Raw genomic sequence first — 20,164 nt, forward strand, 5'->3', positions numbered from 1 at the left:
TGTTATTGTTTGGAATCAAAAGGAAGTGCCTCTAGGCAGTCAACATTAATGTAAGTGTTGAAATTACTATTTTTCTTCTAAGCCAACTCATGGAGAAGGTGTGGGAGTAATTGGAGTCATTGAGTGCAATTTCTTAAAACCTGCCTACAATAAACAAGACTTTGAATACACCAAGGAGTACCGGTGAGTCACTCCCAACCTGAGGTGTTTCTAATGGTTTGTTCAGATATGATTCTATTCTCTGAAAACTCTAAAATCATCTCTTAAAACCAGCCAGGTAAGTTAACTGAGAATTCCTTCAAATCTATTTTCTAAGATTATAAATAAAATGATTTGATTTTTAAATTAAACCTCACTGATGCATGATGTATGGAGCCCAATTGAAATAAACTTTAAAAATTATGGAAAGAGTATAGGGATTATTTAGTAAAATACTTATGGTGAAACAGTTTTTAAAAACTTTTTATTTTGTATTGGGAAATAGCTGATTAACAAAAAATGTGATAATTTTAGGTGAACAGGAAAGGGACTCAGCCATATATATTCATGTATCCATTCTCCCCCAAACCCCACTCACATCCAGGCTGCCACATAACATTGAGCAGAGTTCCATGGGCTATACAGTAGTTCCTTGTTGATTATCCATTTTAAATATAGCAGTGTGTACATGCCCATCTCAAACTCCGTAACTTATCTCTTCCCCCCGATCCTTTCCCCAAGCAACCATAAGTCTGTGAGTCTGTTTCTGTTTTGTAAGTTCATTTGTATCATTTCTTTTTAGATTCCACATATAAAGGGTATCATATGCTATTTCTTCTCTGTCTGACTTCACTCAGTATGACACTCTCTAGGTCCAACCATGTTGCTACAAATACCATTATGTATTTCATTCATTTATTTTTAGGAGACAAAGGAGTTGTTAAAGCCAGAGTATAATAGTTTGTTTTAAAACTTGTAGGGAGGGATAGATCATACATTCTTCTTTCATCAAGTATTATGAGATATCCCCTCTGCCATTACGGACATAAGAATGAAAGTTAAGAATCCTAGATGCCTATGAACAAATGGGATGCTGCTGCTGCTGCTGCTGAGTCGCTTCAGTCGTGTCCGACTCTGTGCGACCCCAGAGACGGCAGCTCACCTGGCACCCCCGTCCCTGGGATTCTCCAGGCAAGAACACTAGAGTGGGGATGAGATATATGTAAATGCTGTGTGTGTGTTAAGTCACACACACAGCATTTAGTCGTGTCCGACTCTTTGTGACCCCATGGACTGTAGCCCGCCAGGTTTCTCTGTCCATGGGATTTTCCAGGCAAGAATCCTGGAGTGGGTTGCCATTTCCTCCTCCAGGGGATCTTCCCAACCCAGGGATTGAACCAGCATCTTTTATTTCTCCTGCATTGGCAGGTGGGTTCTTTACCACTGGCACTACCTGGGAAGCCCCTGTATGTAAATAAGAAAGTGAAATACCTATAAAATAATTGTATTAATGAGGGTTGTATGCCAAATGGGAAGCAGCTTTAAATAAAGCCTAAAGGAGTCAAGGAACGCTTCACAAAGCAGAATACATTTGAGCTGAAACTTCAAGGAAAAGTTGGAGTTTGCTAGGTGAACAAAGCGGGGAGAGGACATTCTAAGCAGAGGAAAGTATGTGAAAGGGCAAAGGGTGTTCTGGGAGTATGGAGAAAGAAGGCGTGAGGACTTTTGGTGTTGTTTTCCTTGAAATCTCAGCAGCAAATCTTTTGTTAGAGTGGAGGGAAAGTAATTCCCCAAATCTTTTTTTGTTTTGTGTCCAAACTATAATAAAATTAGTTAAATGTTGTGCCTTAATTTATACAAAACCATAAGAATTTTAGGTTTAATATTTGACAGACTGATAACTATTTGGATGACAACCTCAGATTAATTTCAGGGTAATTGGTTCTTGGTCCCTAGGGCTACTCAGTGATTATGATAACTGTCTGCCCTTAATTTAAGTAAAATAGTCTTTTAAACATGAGTCTGGCCCATAATGGAGATCTTTGATTCGGACTTGACTCACAAGAATGAAAATTTAGGAATGACATCAGTTTGGCAAAAGTCCAGAGCCGAGTCATTCTATTTCTCTTGAGTGAAAGGAGTAGTGAATTTCTGGTGATTAACCAAATAGTTGAGATTTGTGAAATCCAAATGTTAGATACTAAAGCTATGTAACATCCTCCTATGCCGTCTCTGCCACCCCTGCATCTACCTTTTAAATTTTAGAGGTATTAGACTCTTGGTTTGTGATGTTTCATTTCAGTATGATGAGTTTTAGGTGATGGCAGGGGAATCCAAATGGAGGTATTCCATAGAGAGTAGGTTTATTCAGTTAAATATATGGGACTTCCGGCTTAAGTAGCTTAATATCTGCTGCACATTTTATTAAAAACAGAAAACTAGTATACTATCCTGCATACAGAGTCTTCTGAGGATGAGAAATTTGTGTAACTCACCCCAATTCTGACATCATTTCCCTTTCCATTCTGTTTTATATTCACTGAAAAAAGTGTTTTGTTAATATATGAGGGAATTTGAGAGGGTGATTAGAGAAGATTGTCTGCCATCACAAACTCATCCTAAGAGTATTTATTATAGATTTCAAAACTGCTAAAAGAGGTTTCAGCCATCACACTGCTGGAATGTCTACAAATAAATCACTTGTAATATCACTTTTAATAGTTGTGGGTATCAAATTTCAGCTGCAACTACCAGGGCTCAAACTTACAACATTTTTAGAGTGAATTTCAGCTTAAGAAATGCAATCAACACATACTAACTGAGCACCTCACTGGTGCATGGCACAGTGGCTAGGTTTTGTGGAATTTTCCAGAGATATTCGAGACACAGTTGCTGTCTTTGAGGAGCTCACGGTCTAATTGTAATGACGGATTGTTACCAACATGAAACGGAGCAATAAACTGTTTGATTATTTGGAACTAAGTGGTATGGTACAGGAAACATTTGCTGATAGAACAGATATGGAAGGTTTTAAGTAAACAGTGTGACTTAAGATTTGCCTTAAAGATACAGCGTTTAAAAAAGGGATGGAGGGGAATTCCAGGATGAAATTATAGCAGGAGCTAAATCAGGCAATGACAGAAACTCGGAATGGGAAGAATAACATAGGGCCCTATCCTAAAGCAGGGATTGGCAAATCTTTCTGTGAAGAGCCGGGAAGTAAATAGTTTTAGCTTTATAGGTGGTGTGGGCTCTGTCACTACTACTCAGTTGTGCTGTAGTATGAAAGTACTCGATTCTGCTGTAGTACGAACACAGCCACAGACGTAAGTAAAGGAATGAACATGTCTGTGTTCAGTACAGTTTTGTTTATGAAAACAGGCAGCAGCCTGGATTTGGCCCACAGGTTGTAGTTTGTTGACCCCTTTCCTAAAGCCCCACTTCCCAAACTGTGTGCCAAGCTGCACATAATGAAGTCACAGGGGAGCCATGGGATATTTAAAATTTTTGAGGGGAGTACAGTGGTACTTGACTCTTGCCTATAAGCAGTAGAAATTGTTTTCAGTTGCTGTCATAACAAATTACCACAAACTTAGCGCCTTAAGACAACACTGATTTATTGGCTTAGAGTTCTGTAGGTTAGAAGTCCATCTCAGATCTCACTGGGCTAAAATCAAGGTGTTGGCAAAGCTGCATTTATTTCTGGAGGCTCTAGGGGTGAATCTATTTTGTTGGCTTTTCAAGCTTTTAGAGTCTGCCAGCATTCCTTGGCCCATGGCCCTCTTCCTCCATCCACATTCAAAGCCATCAATGATGGGTTGGGTCCTCATATCATATCACTCTGATGACCTTGCTTCTGTCATCACATCTCATTTGATTCTGACTCTTCTGCCTCACTCTTCCACTTTTAAGGACCCTTATGACTGTGTTGGTAATTCAAGATAATCTCCCTGTCTTAAGGTCAGCTGATGAGTAACCTTAAATGCCACCTGCAACTTGATTTCCCCCTTGAAATGTAACCTGATATATTCACAGGTTTCAGGGATTAGGACATAGACATCTTTGAAGGACCATTATTATGCTATGACAATCTGCTCTCTGGCCTCCTAAGATCCACTTACATCACACATGCAAAATACATCTGTCCCATCCCAGCATCCCCCAAAGTCTCAACTCTTAGAGCAACTTAGTCTAAGTTTTTAATGTCCTCAACTCACAGTTCCCAAATCTCATCTAAATGAAGTATGAATGATACTGAGTCTGATGCATCTTGGGGTAAAATTCCTCTCCATATGCAGGTGTGTGTCTTTTTAAAATTTTTTTATATTTTGCTTCCAAAATACAATGGTGGGACAGGCATAGGATACCAATTAGAGATGTTCCAGTTCAAACAGGGAGAAAATTTGACAGAAAAACGAATCCAGGCAAGCTAACTTCATTAAATTTCAAGGCCTGGAAATACTCTTCTGGGGCTTTCAGCTCCACCCTTTGGATTTAAGGCTCTATTCTGTCCTCATGGCTCCACCCGCAGACTCGACTTTCCTTTTTCTTGAAGGATAGCATGTATTTATGTGTGTTTCCCAGGAGGCTCAGTGATGAAGAATCCACCTGCCAATGCAGGAGACATGGATTCAATTCCTGGGTCAGGAAGGTTCCCTGGAGGAGGAAATGGCAATCCACTCCAGTATTCTTGCCTGCAAAATCCCCATGGACAGAGGGGCCTAGTGGGCTATAGTCCATGGGGTCACAAAAGAGTTGGATGCAACTGAACACAAACACACACACAAGCGTGTATTTGTAGCTGAGTAGTTTCATCTTGTTTCAACTTGTTTCTTGACTGTAGAGTTTTGGGGGTCCAACAACCTTCTTCACACTCTCTCTGTCCCTTTCAGGCCAATTTAGCAGGGTTTTTTAAATTTATTTATGTTAATTGGAGGCTAATTACTTTACAATATTGTAGTCGTTTTTGCCATACATTGACATGATAATGTACCATTCTCAAGAACCTTGTGGGTCTCAGGTATATATCATGGATACTCATTCAGACAAGAGATTCTTGACAGATCTTTCTTAGATAGTCCTATTTCTATTCTTCTGCTGAGATGGTGGTAGAGATCTAATATGTTCAGTCTTTTCAGAGAACTTTTTGTATGACTGAGTGCTTTGACCTTTTGATCTTCCTAAGATATTAGCAAAAGGTTGTCCAGCCACTGTCTTGGATTTACATTTTAGCATCTTTTGCAATCTGAATAAACTGAGACTTTCCAAAATCATTAAGTCCTGGTTCCTTTTTTATTGAACAGTTCTTCCCTCAGTTTATTTCTTTCTTCTCACATTTTATGTAAGCAAGCAGCCACTGCTGCTGCTGCTGCTAAGTCGCTTCAGTCGTGTCTGACTCTGTGCAACCCCATAGACAGCAGCCCACTAGGCTCCCCCGTCCCTGGGATTCTCCAGGCAAGAACACTGGAGTGGGTTGCCATTTCCCTCTCCAATGCATGAAAGTGAAAAGTGAAAGTGAAGTCACTCAGTCATGTCCAACTCCTAGCGACCCCATGGACTGCAGCCTACCAGGCCCCTCCATCCATGGGATTTTCCAGGCAAGAGTCCTGGAATGGGGTGCCATTGCCTTCTCCGAAGCAGCCACTAGACCATAATTTTAGCACCTTGCTTGGAAATCTCCTCAACTAAATGTCCAGTTTTGTCATTTAGGAGTTCTGCTTTCCACCTTGTCTTGGATCCAATTCTGCTAAGCTTTCTGCCACTACATAACAAGTTTTCTAATAACATGTTGCTAATATCCTTCTGAGCCTTTACCAGCAACAATTTTAACATCCATCATTCTACTAACAATCTGTTCCCAGTGACTTAGATATACTCTGAGGAAGTTTGTGTTTTTTTCTACCATGATCTGCACTTCTGAGCGCCCTACCAGTGGAGTGTTTAACATCCATATTTCTACCGTCTATTCAAGGCAATCCAGGCAATTTGTGTAATGTTCTTCAAATTCTTCCAGCCTCTGCCCCACTGCCCAATTCCAAACCACTTCTACATTTTTAGGTATTTGTTATGCTAACACCACACTTCTAGGTATAAAAATATTTAATTACTTTTGATTCCATTGTATCTTTGTGAATCTGGATTTTTTGTGATTACTGTGATAAAAAGCAAGCAATACACAAAAAAATCAGTGTTGAATAAGAAATTAGGGATGTTGTGTCCAACTTGATTCCAAGGTTTGAACAATTGTTTGATATCCAATAGGCATACCCATTCCATTATACGTAATTGTGGCTATTTAAGATTGAAATAGAAATATTTTAATATATATATTTTCAGGTGGACACTACATTTTAGTCCATACTTATTATTTGTACATAACTGTTTAAGAGTAAATGCAACTAGTACATATTTCTTGAGACCTAAGGGTGCCGTGAAAAACTTGAGACACTACAGGTACCATGAACCGAGACAGTTGGAGAACTTCTGTCTTAGAGGGACATTGGCTAGAGTAGTTGATACTTTAGGCAATGAGAATTCATTGTTTATTCTTGAATAGAGGGGTGACTTGAAATAATTGTGTCTTAAGAATATAATACTTATATACTGCTCTATGGCTTATAAAGTGCTTTACATGAATTATATCAACTGATAAACCTGGAAACAAGGTGCAGGATAGGTTAAAAAGAAGTACATACTATTTGAATAATCTAGATGTGAGGTGAAGGTCTGAAATAAGACTGCTGTGAAAAAGGAAATATATGACTGCTGCTAAGTCGCTTCAGTCATGTCCGACTCTGTGCGACCCCATAGATGGAAGCCCACCAGATTCCCCCATCCCTGGGATTCTCCAGGCAAGAACACCGGAGTGGGTTGCCATTTCCTTCTCCAAAATATATGACAGATACTATGAAAAAAAGATTTTAAAATTTGGTGATATATTAATAATGGGATAAGGAAAATAAAGGAGAGGAAGATTCAAAGGTCACTTTAAAATCTCAAATTTAGTAGATATTGTCAGATAGAATAATGAGATTGGGAAAAGGAACAATTTCGTGTAATGGCAATAGTTAGATTGTAGGGGATTAAGACAGGAGTATGAAGAGAAGATAGTGGGTATAGACCACATATACCAGGATTGGGGAAGTGAAAGGAAAGAGATTAATAGAACAGTGGAATCAAACCAGGTTTTTGCAAGAAGGAATGGAGTTTCAAAATTTATGATAATGGTGTTTTGATTGAGCTGGTATTAATATTTACACGACCATGTGCCTTTGTTAAAACTTATAGAACTACACATTAAAAAGATAAATTTTACTCTGTACCATAAATGTCACCATTTAAAAAATGACTACTTTGTTGGTTTTGGTATATTCACAAAGTATGTGGACTAGAGCCCACCAGGCCCCTCCATCCATGGGATTCTCCAGGCAAGAACACTGGAGTGGCTTGCCATTTCCTTCTCCAGGGGATCTTCCCTGACCCAGGGATCGAACCCAGGTCTCCCGCGTCATAGGCAGACGCTTTGCTGTCTGAGCTGCCAGGGAAGTCCGTACAACCATCACCACTATCTAATTCTAAAGCATTTTCGTCATCTCAAAAAGAAACATTTGTCCATTAGCAGTCACTCCTCATTTCCCCTCCTCTTCAACCCCTAATGACCACATAATCTATTTCCTTTTTTTCCTTTTTTTAATTGTGGTAAAATACACATAACATTACCATCATAACCATTTTTAAATGTGCATTTTGGCGGTATTAAGTACATTCATATTGTTATGCAACCATCACCACTGAAGGAAAGTTACATGGCTCAAAATAGCCTGGAGTTAAAACTCCCCTCTGGGTCCTCCCCACCATTCTATGCAAAACAAAGAACTCTCTCACCCGAAGGAAAAAAAAATGGACATTAAGGTTGATTATGTCCATCTCCCAGCCGGTCCAGCCTCTGGCTGATCTCCAGAATTCCTTGCCCCAGCCATTTAAGAGATAACTACTCCAAACAACCTTGGAGAAGAACAGGCCCCCGTAAGACAGTAGATTTCCACATACGTGCCTATATATACTTACTCTGTTCTTGGGTTAGTGCAGCAGCTCACTAATCTGACTGCTGCCCCTTCTGGCCTCATTAAAGGTGATCTGTTCCTGTAAAGTGCTGGTCTCATTCTTTTTCCGAACCTCGCCTTCTCTAACTCCCTTACCATACAACCACCATCATCTGCAGAACTATTTTCATCTAGCAAAACTGAAATTCTGTACCTATTAAACAATAACTCCTCATTCCCACCATTCTGCTTTCTGTCTCTATGAATTTGACTATGCTAAGTACCTCATGTAAGTGGAATCACACAGTATTTCTCATTTTGTGACTTATTTCACTTAACATAATGTCCTTAAGTTGCATCTATGTTGTACATATGTCAGAATTTACTTTTTAAAGGCTGAGTTTCCTTTTTTAATATTCTTCTGTTTGTATGTACTATACTTTGCTTATTCATTCATTTATCGGTGGACACAGGTTGCTTCAGTGTTTTAGCTCTTACAATTTATAGTCTATTTTGTCTGATACTTATATTAAATAGCTAGCTACCCTTGCTCTCTTTTGGGTATTATTTACAGGGAATATCCTTTTCTATCCCTTCATTTTCACTGTGTGTCTTTGTATGTAAAATTAGTCTCACATAGAGAGCATATATTTTGGCCTTTTTGTTAAAACCCATTTCACCCATCTCTGTCTTCTGATGGAGAGTTTAATCCATTTACATTTAAAGTAATTACTGATAAGAAAGGATGTCTGTCATTTTGCTGTTTGTTTTCTATACATCTTATATTTTGTCCTTCATTTCCTGTATTACTGTCACCTTTTATGTTTAGTTGATTTTTTTGAAGTGAAACATTTGAATTCTTCTCATTTCCTTTTGTATATATTTATAGCTATTTTCTTTGGGGTTACTATGGGGTTACATGATGCTGTGAGCAGAAGCAGCAAACAGAGATCAGAGCACAGATCCCCAATATTTGGAGGGAGAGGTCCTTTTTGCCTATCCTGGTTCCTGCAAGCTACTTTTGAAATGTGTGCATAGCCATCTGCCATGGGGCTAGGGTAGGAGATGGGTAACTACTACTGTGCTAAAAGCTGAGATTTCCCAATTTGTCATCCAAGCATTCCCCTGGAAATTATAAGCATTCGATAGACTCCAAAATTCCAAATGGTTACATTAGACAGGTTCTGCCAGTGTAACGGAGAAGGCGATGGCACCCCACTCCAGTACTCTTGCCTGGAAAATCCCATGGACGGAGGAGCTTGGTGGGCTGCAGTCCATGGGGTCACGAAGAGTTGGACACAACTGAGCGACTTCACTTTCACTTTTCACTTTCATGCATTGGAAAAGGAAATGGCAACCCACTCCAGTGTTCTTGCCTGAAGAATCCCAGGGACGGGGGAGCCTGGTGGGCTGCCGTCTATGGGGTCGCACAGAGTCGGACACGACTGAAGCGACTTAGCAGCAGCAGCAGCAGCAGCCAGTGTAAATATTGTCTTTTTGGAAAGACAGATTCCTGCCTCCTACTCCACCAGCTTTCCAGAATCCCATGCAGTCTTTTTTATTTATTTAACTATTTTTTAATTTTGACCATGCTTGGTCTTCATTGCTGCGTGGGTCTTCTCTAGCTGCAGTGAGCAGGGGCTACGCTTCATTTGCCATTGCAGTGCGTAGGCTTCTCATTGCAGTGGCTTCTCTTGATGTGGAGCAAAGGCTCTAGGCATGTGGGCTTCAGTAGTTGCAGCATATGAGCTCAGTAGTTGTGGTGCATGGGCTTAGTTGCTCCTCAGCATGTGGGATCTTCCCAGACCAGGGATCGAACTGGTGTCCTCTGCATTGGCAGGCAGATTCTTAACCACTAGACCACCAAAGGAAGCCCCTGTAATCTTTTTTAAAAAGTAGATTTTAAATAAAACTTTAATAGAAAGCAAGAAATAATTCTTCATCTGTAACTTCAGGAAAGAATATAAACATAGAGGTCAGTGTGCTGGTAGGTCAGAGGAGGGAATAAGAGTTTATAAGAAAGTTCATTTAATCTTCTCTGTGTAGTCAGAATCTAATATGAGCAAGGTGGAGTTAAGGAAGAATTCCTCTTAAGGAAAGGTCTACAGAATCTTTGGGGAGTTATCTGAGGAGTCAAGAGATTTTTTAAAAATGCTAAATTTGTAGTATTTCAAGTATGTATGCACAGCTGTACATTAAGTTGTAATCCTGAATTGTAAAATTAAACAGAAATTAGTCACTAGAAATTGCCAGTTTTTCAAAGTAAAATTCAGATTTTCTACACATCATACTGTTTTACCCTGGGCCTGCTGCTGTTCACTTAAGAAGAGAGATAAAGGAGAAAGGGCAAGAGCCATAATTGGGGCATAGCCTCTACTAACAGCTGTGTCATAGAAGGTTAAAGGGGACTTTGTTACCTATTGCTGCTGTAACTGCTATGATCAGCATTTGGATAAAGAAGAACTATATAGACGTGTTTTAAGTTACTGTTTGATTTGTAATAGGTAGGGTGCAATATTTGATCCTCTGACTTTGAACTTGGTCCTGAATTGTTTACGTGTAGTGATCTGACAGTTGAATAACTCCCCAACTACTAATCTGCAGTGTAGTCTTCTGTCGTTGTATCTAATGTCATTTCCCCTCACTGTGATTCTAAAATGTGGAGAACACAGTATTTTTTAGGATTTGTAACCTCAGATATGCAGATAACACCACCCTTATGGCAGGAAGCGAGGAAGAACTAAAGAGCCTCTTGATGAAAGTGAAAGAGGAGAGTGAAAAAGGTGGCTTAAAACTCAACATTCAGAAAACTAAGATTATGGCATCTGGTCCCATCACTTCATGGCAAATAGATGGGGAAACAGTGGAAACAGTGAGAGACTTTATTTTCAGGGGCTCCAAAATCACTGCAGATGGTGATTGCAGCCTTGAAATCAAAAGACACTTGCTCCTTGGAAGAAAAGCTATGACCAACCTAGACAGCATATTAAAAATCAGACATTACTTTGCCAACAAAGGTCCATCTAGTCAAAGCTATGGTTTTCCCAGTAGTCATGTGTAGCTGTGAGAGTTGGACTATAAAGAAAGCTGAGCACTGAAGAATTGATGCTTTTGAACTGTGGTGTTGGAGAAGACTCTTGAGAGTCCCTTGGACTGCAAGGAGATCCAACCAGTCCATTCTAAAGAAGATCAGTCCTGGGTGTTCTTTGGAAGCACTGATGTTGAAGCTGAAACTCCAATACTTTGGCCACCTGCTTCAAAGAAGTGATTCATTGAAAAAGACCCTGATGCTGGGAAAGATTGAAGGTGGGAGGAAAAGGGGACGACAGAGGATGAGATGGTTGGATGGCATCACTGACTCAATGGACATGAGTTTGAACAAGCTCTGGGAGTTGGTGATGGACAGGGAAGCATGGTGTGCTGCAGTCCATGGGGTTGCAAAGAGTCAGACATGACTGACCAACTGAACTGAACTGAACTGACCATCTTATCTTTTCAACCAAAGTGACTATTCAACATTATGAACTTTGTCATTTTGACACATAATTTACAAAGGCAGTAGATTCCCATCCTAGTTGCTTGAAGTGTAGATGTTCAAACCTATGCTGAATATTCTAAATGGCTGGTTTCCGTTAAGTGGGAGCATCTTAAAGATTACAAAATTATTCAACAAATTCTTAGCATTGACATGCTTCTTTCTTTTTTTTTTTTTTTTTTTTTCAGGTTGACAATAAATGCCCTTGCCCAGAAGCTCAATGCATATTGGAAGGAAAAGACCTCCCAAGAGAATTTGGAGACCTCAGCCATAGTCAGGCCAATACCGTGAGTAGTAAATTTAGAATATACAAGTGTCAGGGGTAACATCTCTAGGGCAAATGGAAGGAATAGGAAAAGATGATGCTTTTCACATAAGGAAGTTGAATTAACTAAAAACAGGAAATCACAGGTACTAATTTCATCATTCTCTAAACCTCTTCATTTCTGGTTTAACACTTGTGTGGTTTGGATCATAAATATGACGAGTTTAGTATTGTCAGTTTATCCTGTCCTCAGTGTAATATAATGGAAGATGATGACCATTTGAATCAGCTACTCCTTGGTTGAAAATTTAGATCTACTTCTCTTTTTAATTTTACTGTATATTATCTAATGTATTAAAATTGTTTTCAGGTCATAAGATCTATAAATGTTATGAATATTACTTCAAAACCTAAATAAATGAATGTTGTATTCTCTATTTCCAAATAATTAGGCAAAAATCATGAAATTAAATCATGGATAAAAGTCTATTAGTTTTTGGTTTGTTTTTAGATTTTATTGAAGTATAATTGATTTACAATGTTATATTAACTTCCTCTCTACAGCAGAGTGACAGAGTTATACATATGTATATTCTTTTTCATATTCTTTTCCATTATGGTTGAAACAGGATATTGAATATAGTTCCCTGTGCTGTACAGTAGGACCTTGTTATTTATCCATCCTATATATAATAGTTTGTTTCTGCTAATCCAAAACTCTAATTCCCTCCCTCCCCTAACCCCCTGCACCCCACCCCCTACCTTGGCAACCACAAGTCTGTTCTCTGTTAAATCTGATTCTTAATAGTTGAATGAGCTTAGGTAAGTAAGTCACTTCATCTCTCTGAGTATATTAACTCATGATTGACCAGAGACGTATTAATATGTCTTGTTACCCGAATGTTATATTTTTAAATTTTTTAATTGGAGGAAAATTACTTTACATTTGACTGAAGACATATCAGTATTCCCTTACATAATAGATCACCAGCCACAGGTGTTAATTTCTACAAAAATCCCCAGTTAATAATGTGTTAAGTTAGATGGCCTAACCTTTTTAGCACAGTACCTGGCATATAGTTCAGTTCAGTTCAGTCGCTCAGTCGTGTCCGACTCTTTGCAACCACATGAATCTCAGCACACCAGGCCTCCCTGTCCATCACCATCTCCCGGAGTTCACTCAAACTCACGTCCATCGAGTCGGTGATGCCATCCAGCCATCTCATCCTCTGTCGTCCCCTTTTCCTCCTGCCCCCAATCCCTCCCAGCATCAGAGTCTTTTCCAATGAGTCAACTCTTTGCATGAGGTAGCTATAAAGTCCTGGAGTTTCAGCTTTAGCATCATTCCTTCCAAAGAACACCCAGGACTGATCTCCTTTAGAATGGACTGGTTGGATCTCCTTGCAGTCCAGGGGACTCTCAAGAGTCTTCTCCAACACCACAGTTCAAAAGCATCAGTTCTTCGGTGCTCAGCTTTCTTCACAGTCCAACTCTCACATCCATACATGACCACTGGAAAAACCATAGCCTTGACTAGACGGACCTTTGTTGCCAAAGTAATGTCTCTGCTTTTCAATATGCTCTCTAGGTTGGTCATAACTTTCCTTCCAAGGAGTAAGCGTCTTTTAATTTCATGGCTGCAGTCACCATCTGTAGTGATTTTGGAGCCCAGAAAAATAAAGTCTGACACTGTTTCCACTGTTTCCCCATCTATTTCCCATGAAGTGATGGGACCAGATGCCATGATCTTCGTCTTCTGAATGTTGAGTTTTAAGCCAACTTTTTCACTCTCCACTTTCACCTTCATCAAGAGGCTTTTTAGTTCCTCTTCACTTGCTGCCATAAGAGTGGTGTCATCTGCATATCTGAGGTTATTGATATTTCTCCCGGCAATCTTGATTCCAGCTTGTGCTTCATCCAGCCCAGCGTTTCTCATGATGTACTCTGCATATAAGTTAAATAAGCAGGGTGACAATATACAGCCTTGACGTACTCCTTTTGCTATTTGGAACCAGTCTGTTGTTCCATGTCCAGTTCTAACTGTTGCTTCCTGACCTGCATATAGATTTCTCAAGAGGCAGGTCAGGTGGTCTGATATTCCCATCTCTTTCAGAATTTTCCACAGTTCATTATGATCCACACAGTCAAAGGCTTTGGCATAGTCAATAAATCAGAAATAGATGTTTTTCTGGAACTCTGTTGATTTTTCGATGATCCAGATGTTGGCAATTTGATCTCTGGTTCCTCTGCCTTTTCTAAAACCAGCTTGAACATCTGGAAGTTCACGGTTCACGTATTGCTGAAGCCTGGCTTGGAGAATTTTGAGCATTACTTCACTAGCGTGTGAGATGAGTGCAATTGCACAGTAGTTTGAGCATTCTTTGGCATTGCCTTTCTTTGGGATTGGAATGGAAACTGACCTTTTCCAGTCCTGTGGCCACTGCTGAGTTTTCCAAATTTGCTGGCATATTGAGTGCAGCACTTTCACAGCATCATCTTTCAGAATTTGAAATAGCTCAACTGGAATTCCATCACCTCCACTAGCTTTGTTCGTAGTGATGCTTTCTAAGGCCCACTTGACTTCACATTCCAGGATGTCTGGCTCTAGGTGAGTGATCATACCATCGTAATTATCTTGGTCATGAAGATCTTTTTTGTACAGTTCTGTGTATTCTGGCCACCTCTTCTTAATATCTTCTGCTTCTGTTAGGTCCATACCATTTCTGTCCTTTATCAAGCCCATCTTTGCATGAAATGTTCCCTTGGTATCTCTAATTTTCTTGAAGAGCTCTCTAGTCTTTCCCATTCTGTTTTCCTCTATTTCTTTGCATTGATCACTGAGGAAGGCTTTCTTATCTCTTCTTGCTATTCTTTGGAACTCTACATTCAGATGCTTATATCTTCCCTTTTCTCCTTTGCTTTTCGCTTCCCTTCTTTTCGCAGCTATTTGTAAGTCCTCCCCAGACAGCCATTTTGCTTTTTTGCATTTCTTTCCCATGGGGATGGTCTTGATCCCTGTCTCCTGTACAATGTCACGAACCTCATTCCATAGTTCATCAGGCACTCTATCTATCAGATCTAGTCCCTTAAATCTATTTCTCACTTCCACTGTATAATCATAAGGGATTTGATTTAGATCATACCTGAATGGTCTAGTGGTTTTCCCTACTTTCTTCCATTTCAATCTGAATTTGGCAATAAGGAGCTCATGATCTGAGCCACAGTCAGCTCCCGGTCTTGTTTTTGCTGACTGTATAGAGCTTCTCTATCTTTGGCTGCAAAGAATGTAATCAACCTGATCTTGGTTTTGACCATCTGGTGATGTCCATGTGTAGAGTCTTCTCTTGTGTTGTTGGAAGAGGGTGTTTGCTATAACCAGTGCGTTCTCTTGGCAAAACTCTATTAGCCTTTGCCTTGCTTCATTCTGTATTCCAAGGCCAGATTTGCCTGTTACTCTAGGTGTTTCTTGACTTTCTACTTTTGCCTTCCAGTCCCCTATAATGAAAAGGACATCTTTTTTGGGTGTTAGTTCTAAAAGGTCTTGTAGGTCTTCATAGAACCGTTCAACTTCAGCTTCTTCAGCGTTACTGTTTGGGGCATAGACTTGGATTACTGTGATATTGAATGGTTTGCCTTGGAAATGAACAGAGATCATTCTGTCGTTTTTGAGATTGCATCCAAGTACTGCATTTCAGACTCTTTTGTTGACCATGATGGCTACTCCATTTCTTCTAAGGGATTCCTGCCCACAGTAGTAGATATAATGGTCATCTGAGTTAAATTCACCCATTCCAGTCCATTTTAGTTCTCTGATTCCTAGAATGTTGACCTTCACTCTTGCCATCTCCTGTTTGACCACTTCCAGTTTGCCTTGATTCATGGACCGAACATTCCAGGTTCCTGTGGAATATTGCTCTTTATAGCATCGGACCTTGCTTCTATCACCAGTCACATCCATAACTGGGTATTGTTTTTGCTCTGGCTCCATCCCTTCTTTCTTTCTGGAGTTATTTCTCCACTGATCTCCAGGAGCATATTGGGCACCTACCGACCTGGGGAGTTCCTCTTTCAGTATCCTATCATTTTGCCTTTTCATACTGTTCATGGGGTTCTCAAGGCAGGAATACTGAAGTGGTTTGCCATTCCCTTCTCCAGTGGACCACATTCTGTCAGACCTCTCCACCATGACCCGCCCATCTTGGATGGCCCCACAGGGCATGGCTTAGTTTTGTTGACTTAGACAAGGCTGTGGTCCATGTTATTAGATTGACTAGTTTTCTGTGATTATGGTTTCAGTGTGTCTGCCCTCTGATGCCCTCTTGCAACAACTACCGTATTACTTGGGTTTCTCTTACCTTGGACATGGGGTAATCTCTTCACGGCTGATATAGTAGGCATTCAGAAATATTAGCAAACTTCCCTTCTTTTTATTCTAATGAACATTGTTGGAACCATATCAAGAAATTTGAGAATAGAAATAGAGAACCCAACATACCAGGAAAAAATGTAGAATTTACTGAATCTAAGACACAAAATCACATACAGAATGGTGGATCAGGATGAAATGCTTCAGGAAGCCAGGAAAGAAGCATAATACAGAGGACAGAATGTGTGACAATATGTACACAGTCAATTATACCATCAAAACAAAGATTAGAGTGTTGAAAGTTCATTTGGAGGTAGGCACTGTATTTCTTTTAAATGGAAATCATCAAATGTTTTATATAAAATTTTGTTTTCCCAGGTTCGATGCATGAGACAGGGTGCTTAGGGCTGGTGCACTGGGATGACCCTGAGGGGTGGGAATGGGGAGGAAGGTGGGAGGGGGCTTCAGGATGGGGAACACGTGTACACCCGTGGCAGATTCATGTTGATGTATGGCAAAACCAATACAATATTGTAAAGTAATTAGCCTCCAATTAAAATAAATAAATTTATATTAAAAAAATAAAAATAAAGATCTCTATTCCTGTCCAACATCCGTGGTTTTCAAAGAAATGCAAATTAAGATGAGATATCTTTTTTTGCCTTGGAAATAAATGATTAATGCAATGGAACAGATGTTCATATATTGCTGGAGTGTGTGTGTATATATGTTATACAGCCTTTCCTGGAAGTTTAATGGTGATTATTTAGTACTTACCTGTCAGACACTGGTTTAAGTTCTTTGCATGTATATTTAAGCATCACAACAATCCTGTGAGATAGGCAGATGATATTGTTACTTCTTTACAAATGTAGACACTTATACACTGAGAGCTTAAGTAACTTGTTCAAAATTAGATAAATACAAAGTGGTAGATCCAGTTTTCAAATATAGGCAGTCTGGCCTCCTAACCCAACTTCTTAACCATGACACTCTTCTGGAAGGATGCAGTGCGAAAAATATAGCATAGCCCCTTCAGCTGCCTATTTAGGCTTGTGCACAAAAAGTCTCTTCTGTCTGCCTTAGTCAGAGGATCTACCATGGTCTGCATGTAACCTGAGGTAGAGAATTACTGTCTCTAATGCTTGTTCCCGAGAGAGTAATATTGACATGCTTCTGCAAGAGACTCGTGTGTGTGCATGTAAAACCAAAGCTAATACGACCTTTTCTGTCCCCTTGCACTACTGCTGAAACTGCTTTCTCTGGCTCTAAATAAAACAGTGTGTTAGTTGTTCAGTCATGCCCAACTCGTTGTGACTCCATAGACTGCAGCCCATCAGGCTCCTCTGTCTGGGATTTTCCAGGCAAGGATACTGGAGTGGGTTGCCATTTCCTTCTCCAGGAGATCTTCCTGACCCAGGGATAGAACCCGGGTCTCCTGCACTGCAGGCAGTTTACCAACTGAGCTATGAGGGAAGCCTCAAATAAAACAGTGGCTGTACAGAAATATATAGACACCAGAGGTCAGGCCTGAGCTTGGAGTTTAGAGTTGCAAGGCTGGAGCAGCCTGTAGCTAGGAGATAGGAAGCTGTATATCCAAGAATGTGTATGGATTCTCTTCATTAAAACAGAGTTTTAAACAAGAAGACATTGTATTTGAGTAGTAGACTTATTGGTACATTTTCTTTCTGTATTTTATAGGTTTTTTAATATGGGCTTATATTGCTTTTATAACTAGGAAAAAAGCACCATTTAAAAAGATATGAGAAATATTGAACTAAGACATAAAAGAATCATATCACTCTATTGAAGTGTCTAGCATAAGCTCAGTATAAATGTAACATACACAGAATCTGTCCTAGGCTAAATTACATGTTTTTCAAATTGGCCCTAGGTGCCCCTCTACCCTCTCTCTGTCTTTTCTCTAGCCTTCCGCCTTCCCAGTCTGGTCTGCCTTTCACAGATTAGATGCACACTACTTCTCTTATATATGGATCATTTCCTCTTACAGGGAAACAAATTTACTCCAAGGTGTAGGTGACTGGGTTACCCATCTTCCTGAGGGAGATGGGAATAAGTATGTGTTTTAAGAGTAGAGCTCTTGGGACTTCCTTGGCAATCCAGTGGTTAAGACTCTTGTCTTCCAATGCAGGGGAAGGTTCAGTTCCTGGTCAGGGAATTAAGAATTGACATAATGCAGGGTGCAGCCAAAAATTTTTTAAAAGAGTAGAATTCTGGAAGAATTCTCTGTTAATAACCCAGTTGTTGGACTGGAGCCAATTTTTCTTTTTCTTTTTTTTTCTAGTTACAAATTTTAATCAAATTTATGCTACTTTTTAAGATTAACTTTGGGAATATCTATCTAATAAAATTTTGACTTAAGTATAAACAAAGACTTTTTGAAAGGGGAAAAAAGGACTAGAGAGCCTGTGGGGAAATAGAGGAGATGTTTTAATGACATTGCTTCAATGACTCTCACAGATGCATTTCAAATCTATCATGGGATTGGATAGAAGCAAATAAAATGATTCTTTGGGTTTTATTTTTTAGTAATATTGTAATATATATAAAATTTTTCCTAACTATTAAATTTTAGAGTTAAAGTTATCCTTTTGTTAAACTCAAGAAATAAGGTTCCAGGATAAGTACTGTTGAGCTCTATAATTTGGTGGCTTGCCACATTAATACTTATTACTGTTTTCATATCCATATCTGGTCTAGTTCTATCATTGTTTTATCTGTGAAGTTTAAGATTATACATTTTAGACACCTGGACTATAACATTTCTAACACATTTCATATTCAATTCTTTCAGTTTTTTTCAATTTTAGGGTATGCCTTTTAATGTAAGAGTATCGAGCTAGAATATAGCCTTTCTAATGTAAGAAAGAGTATAAAGCCAGAATATAGACAGTCATATTTTTATTTTCTTCCATTCAGGAAGATTCCTGACCAGACATGGGTACAGTGTGATGAGTGTCTGAAATGGAGGAGGCTTCCTGGCAAGGTTGATCCATCCACATTACCTGCAAGATGGTTTTGCTACTATAATTCCCACCCAAAGTACAGGTAAGGTTAAGACTCAGTATTATGCCAGAGATAAGTCCTGATTTGTCTCTGTTCTAAAACACTTTTCATCTCAAGTCCACACTCTTCAGCCTGGCATTCAGGCCCCTGTGCTAACTGGTCTTTACCTATTCATTGTATGTTAACACAGGCCTTCTGCTTTAGCAGGCCTGTGGCTTCACTCTTCCCTACACATGTGCATGTATTCCCTTCTCCATGACTTGATACTGTCATTCCACTTGCTTAGAGTGACTTTCTTTATTCCATCTGGTCATATCGTCTGGGAAGCAGAAATATTTTGTGTGATACTTCTCCTGTTGACAGTAATTTACAGTGATTTTACTCTGGCTGTCTGTAGTATTTAATTCTTCACATTTGCTCACGTACTGTTTGAATTTGGGGGATGTTTTTCATGTGTATACATTTGGGCTCTTCAAGAGATTGTAAACTATTTGAGAACAAGGGATTTATATTTCAGGTTGAAGTGACAATTTTATTCATATGCTTCTTATACTTGAATCTGTTGAAGTACATTCAATTTAGATTGTTTACATGTCTGTCTTTCTAATATTCCATCGCTCAGACGGGAAAGAGGTGGGAGGGGGGTTCAGGATGGGGAACACGTGTACACTCGTGGCGGATTCATGTTGATGTGTGGCAGAACCAATACAATATTGTAAAGTAATTAGCCTCCAATTAAAATAAATAAATTTAAATTTTAAAAAAAGAGAGAATCCACCTGCAATGCAAGACACCTGGGTTTGATCCCTGCTTTGGAAGAATCCCCCAGAGAAGGAAATGGCAACCCACTCCAGTATTCTTGCCTGGAGAATTCCATGCATAGAGGAGCCTGGTGGGCTACAGTCCATGGGATTGAAAAGAATTGGACACGACTGAGTGATTAACACTTT

General features: G+C 39.5%; 1 protein-coding gene across 4 annotated transcripts in view; it reads left to right on the forward strand.

Moving 5' to 3' along the window:
• The window catches only part of MORC4 (MORC family CW-type zinc finger 4), a 64,625-nt gene that overhangs the window by 25,514 nt on the left and 18,947 nt on the right, over positions 1-20,164 (forward strand). For all 4 annotated transcript variants that reach the window (XM_027533788.1, XM_027533789.1, XM_027533790.1 and 1 more), the window contains 3 exons: positions 83-183; positions 11,745-11,843; positions 19,128-19,256. In XM_027533788.1, the coding sequence (XP_027389589.1) occupies positions 83-183; positions 11,745-11,843; positions 19,128-19,256 (329 nt within the window). The remainder of the gene's footprint in view (positions 1-82; positions 184-11,744; positions 11,844-19,127; positions 19,257-20,164) is intronic.

Source organism: Bos indicus x Bos taurus, chromosome X (assembly GCF_003369695.1).
Source record: "Bos indicus x Bos taurus breed Angus x Brahman F1 hybrid chromosome X, Bos_hybrid_MaternalHap_v2.0, whole genome shotgun sequence".
Lineage (NCBI taxonomy): Eukaryota > Metazoa > Chordata > Mammalia > Artiodactyla > Bovidae > Bos > Bos indicus x Bos taurus.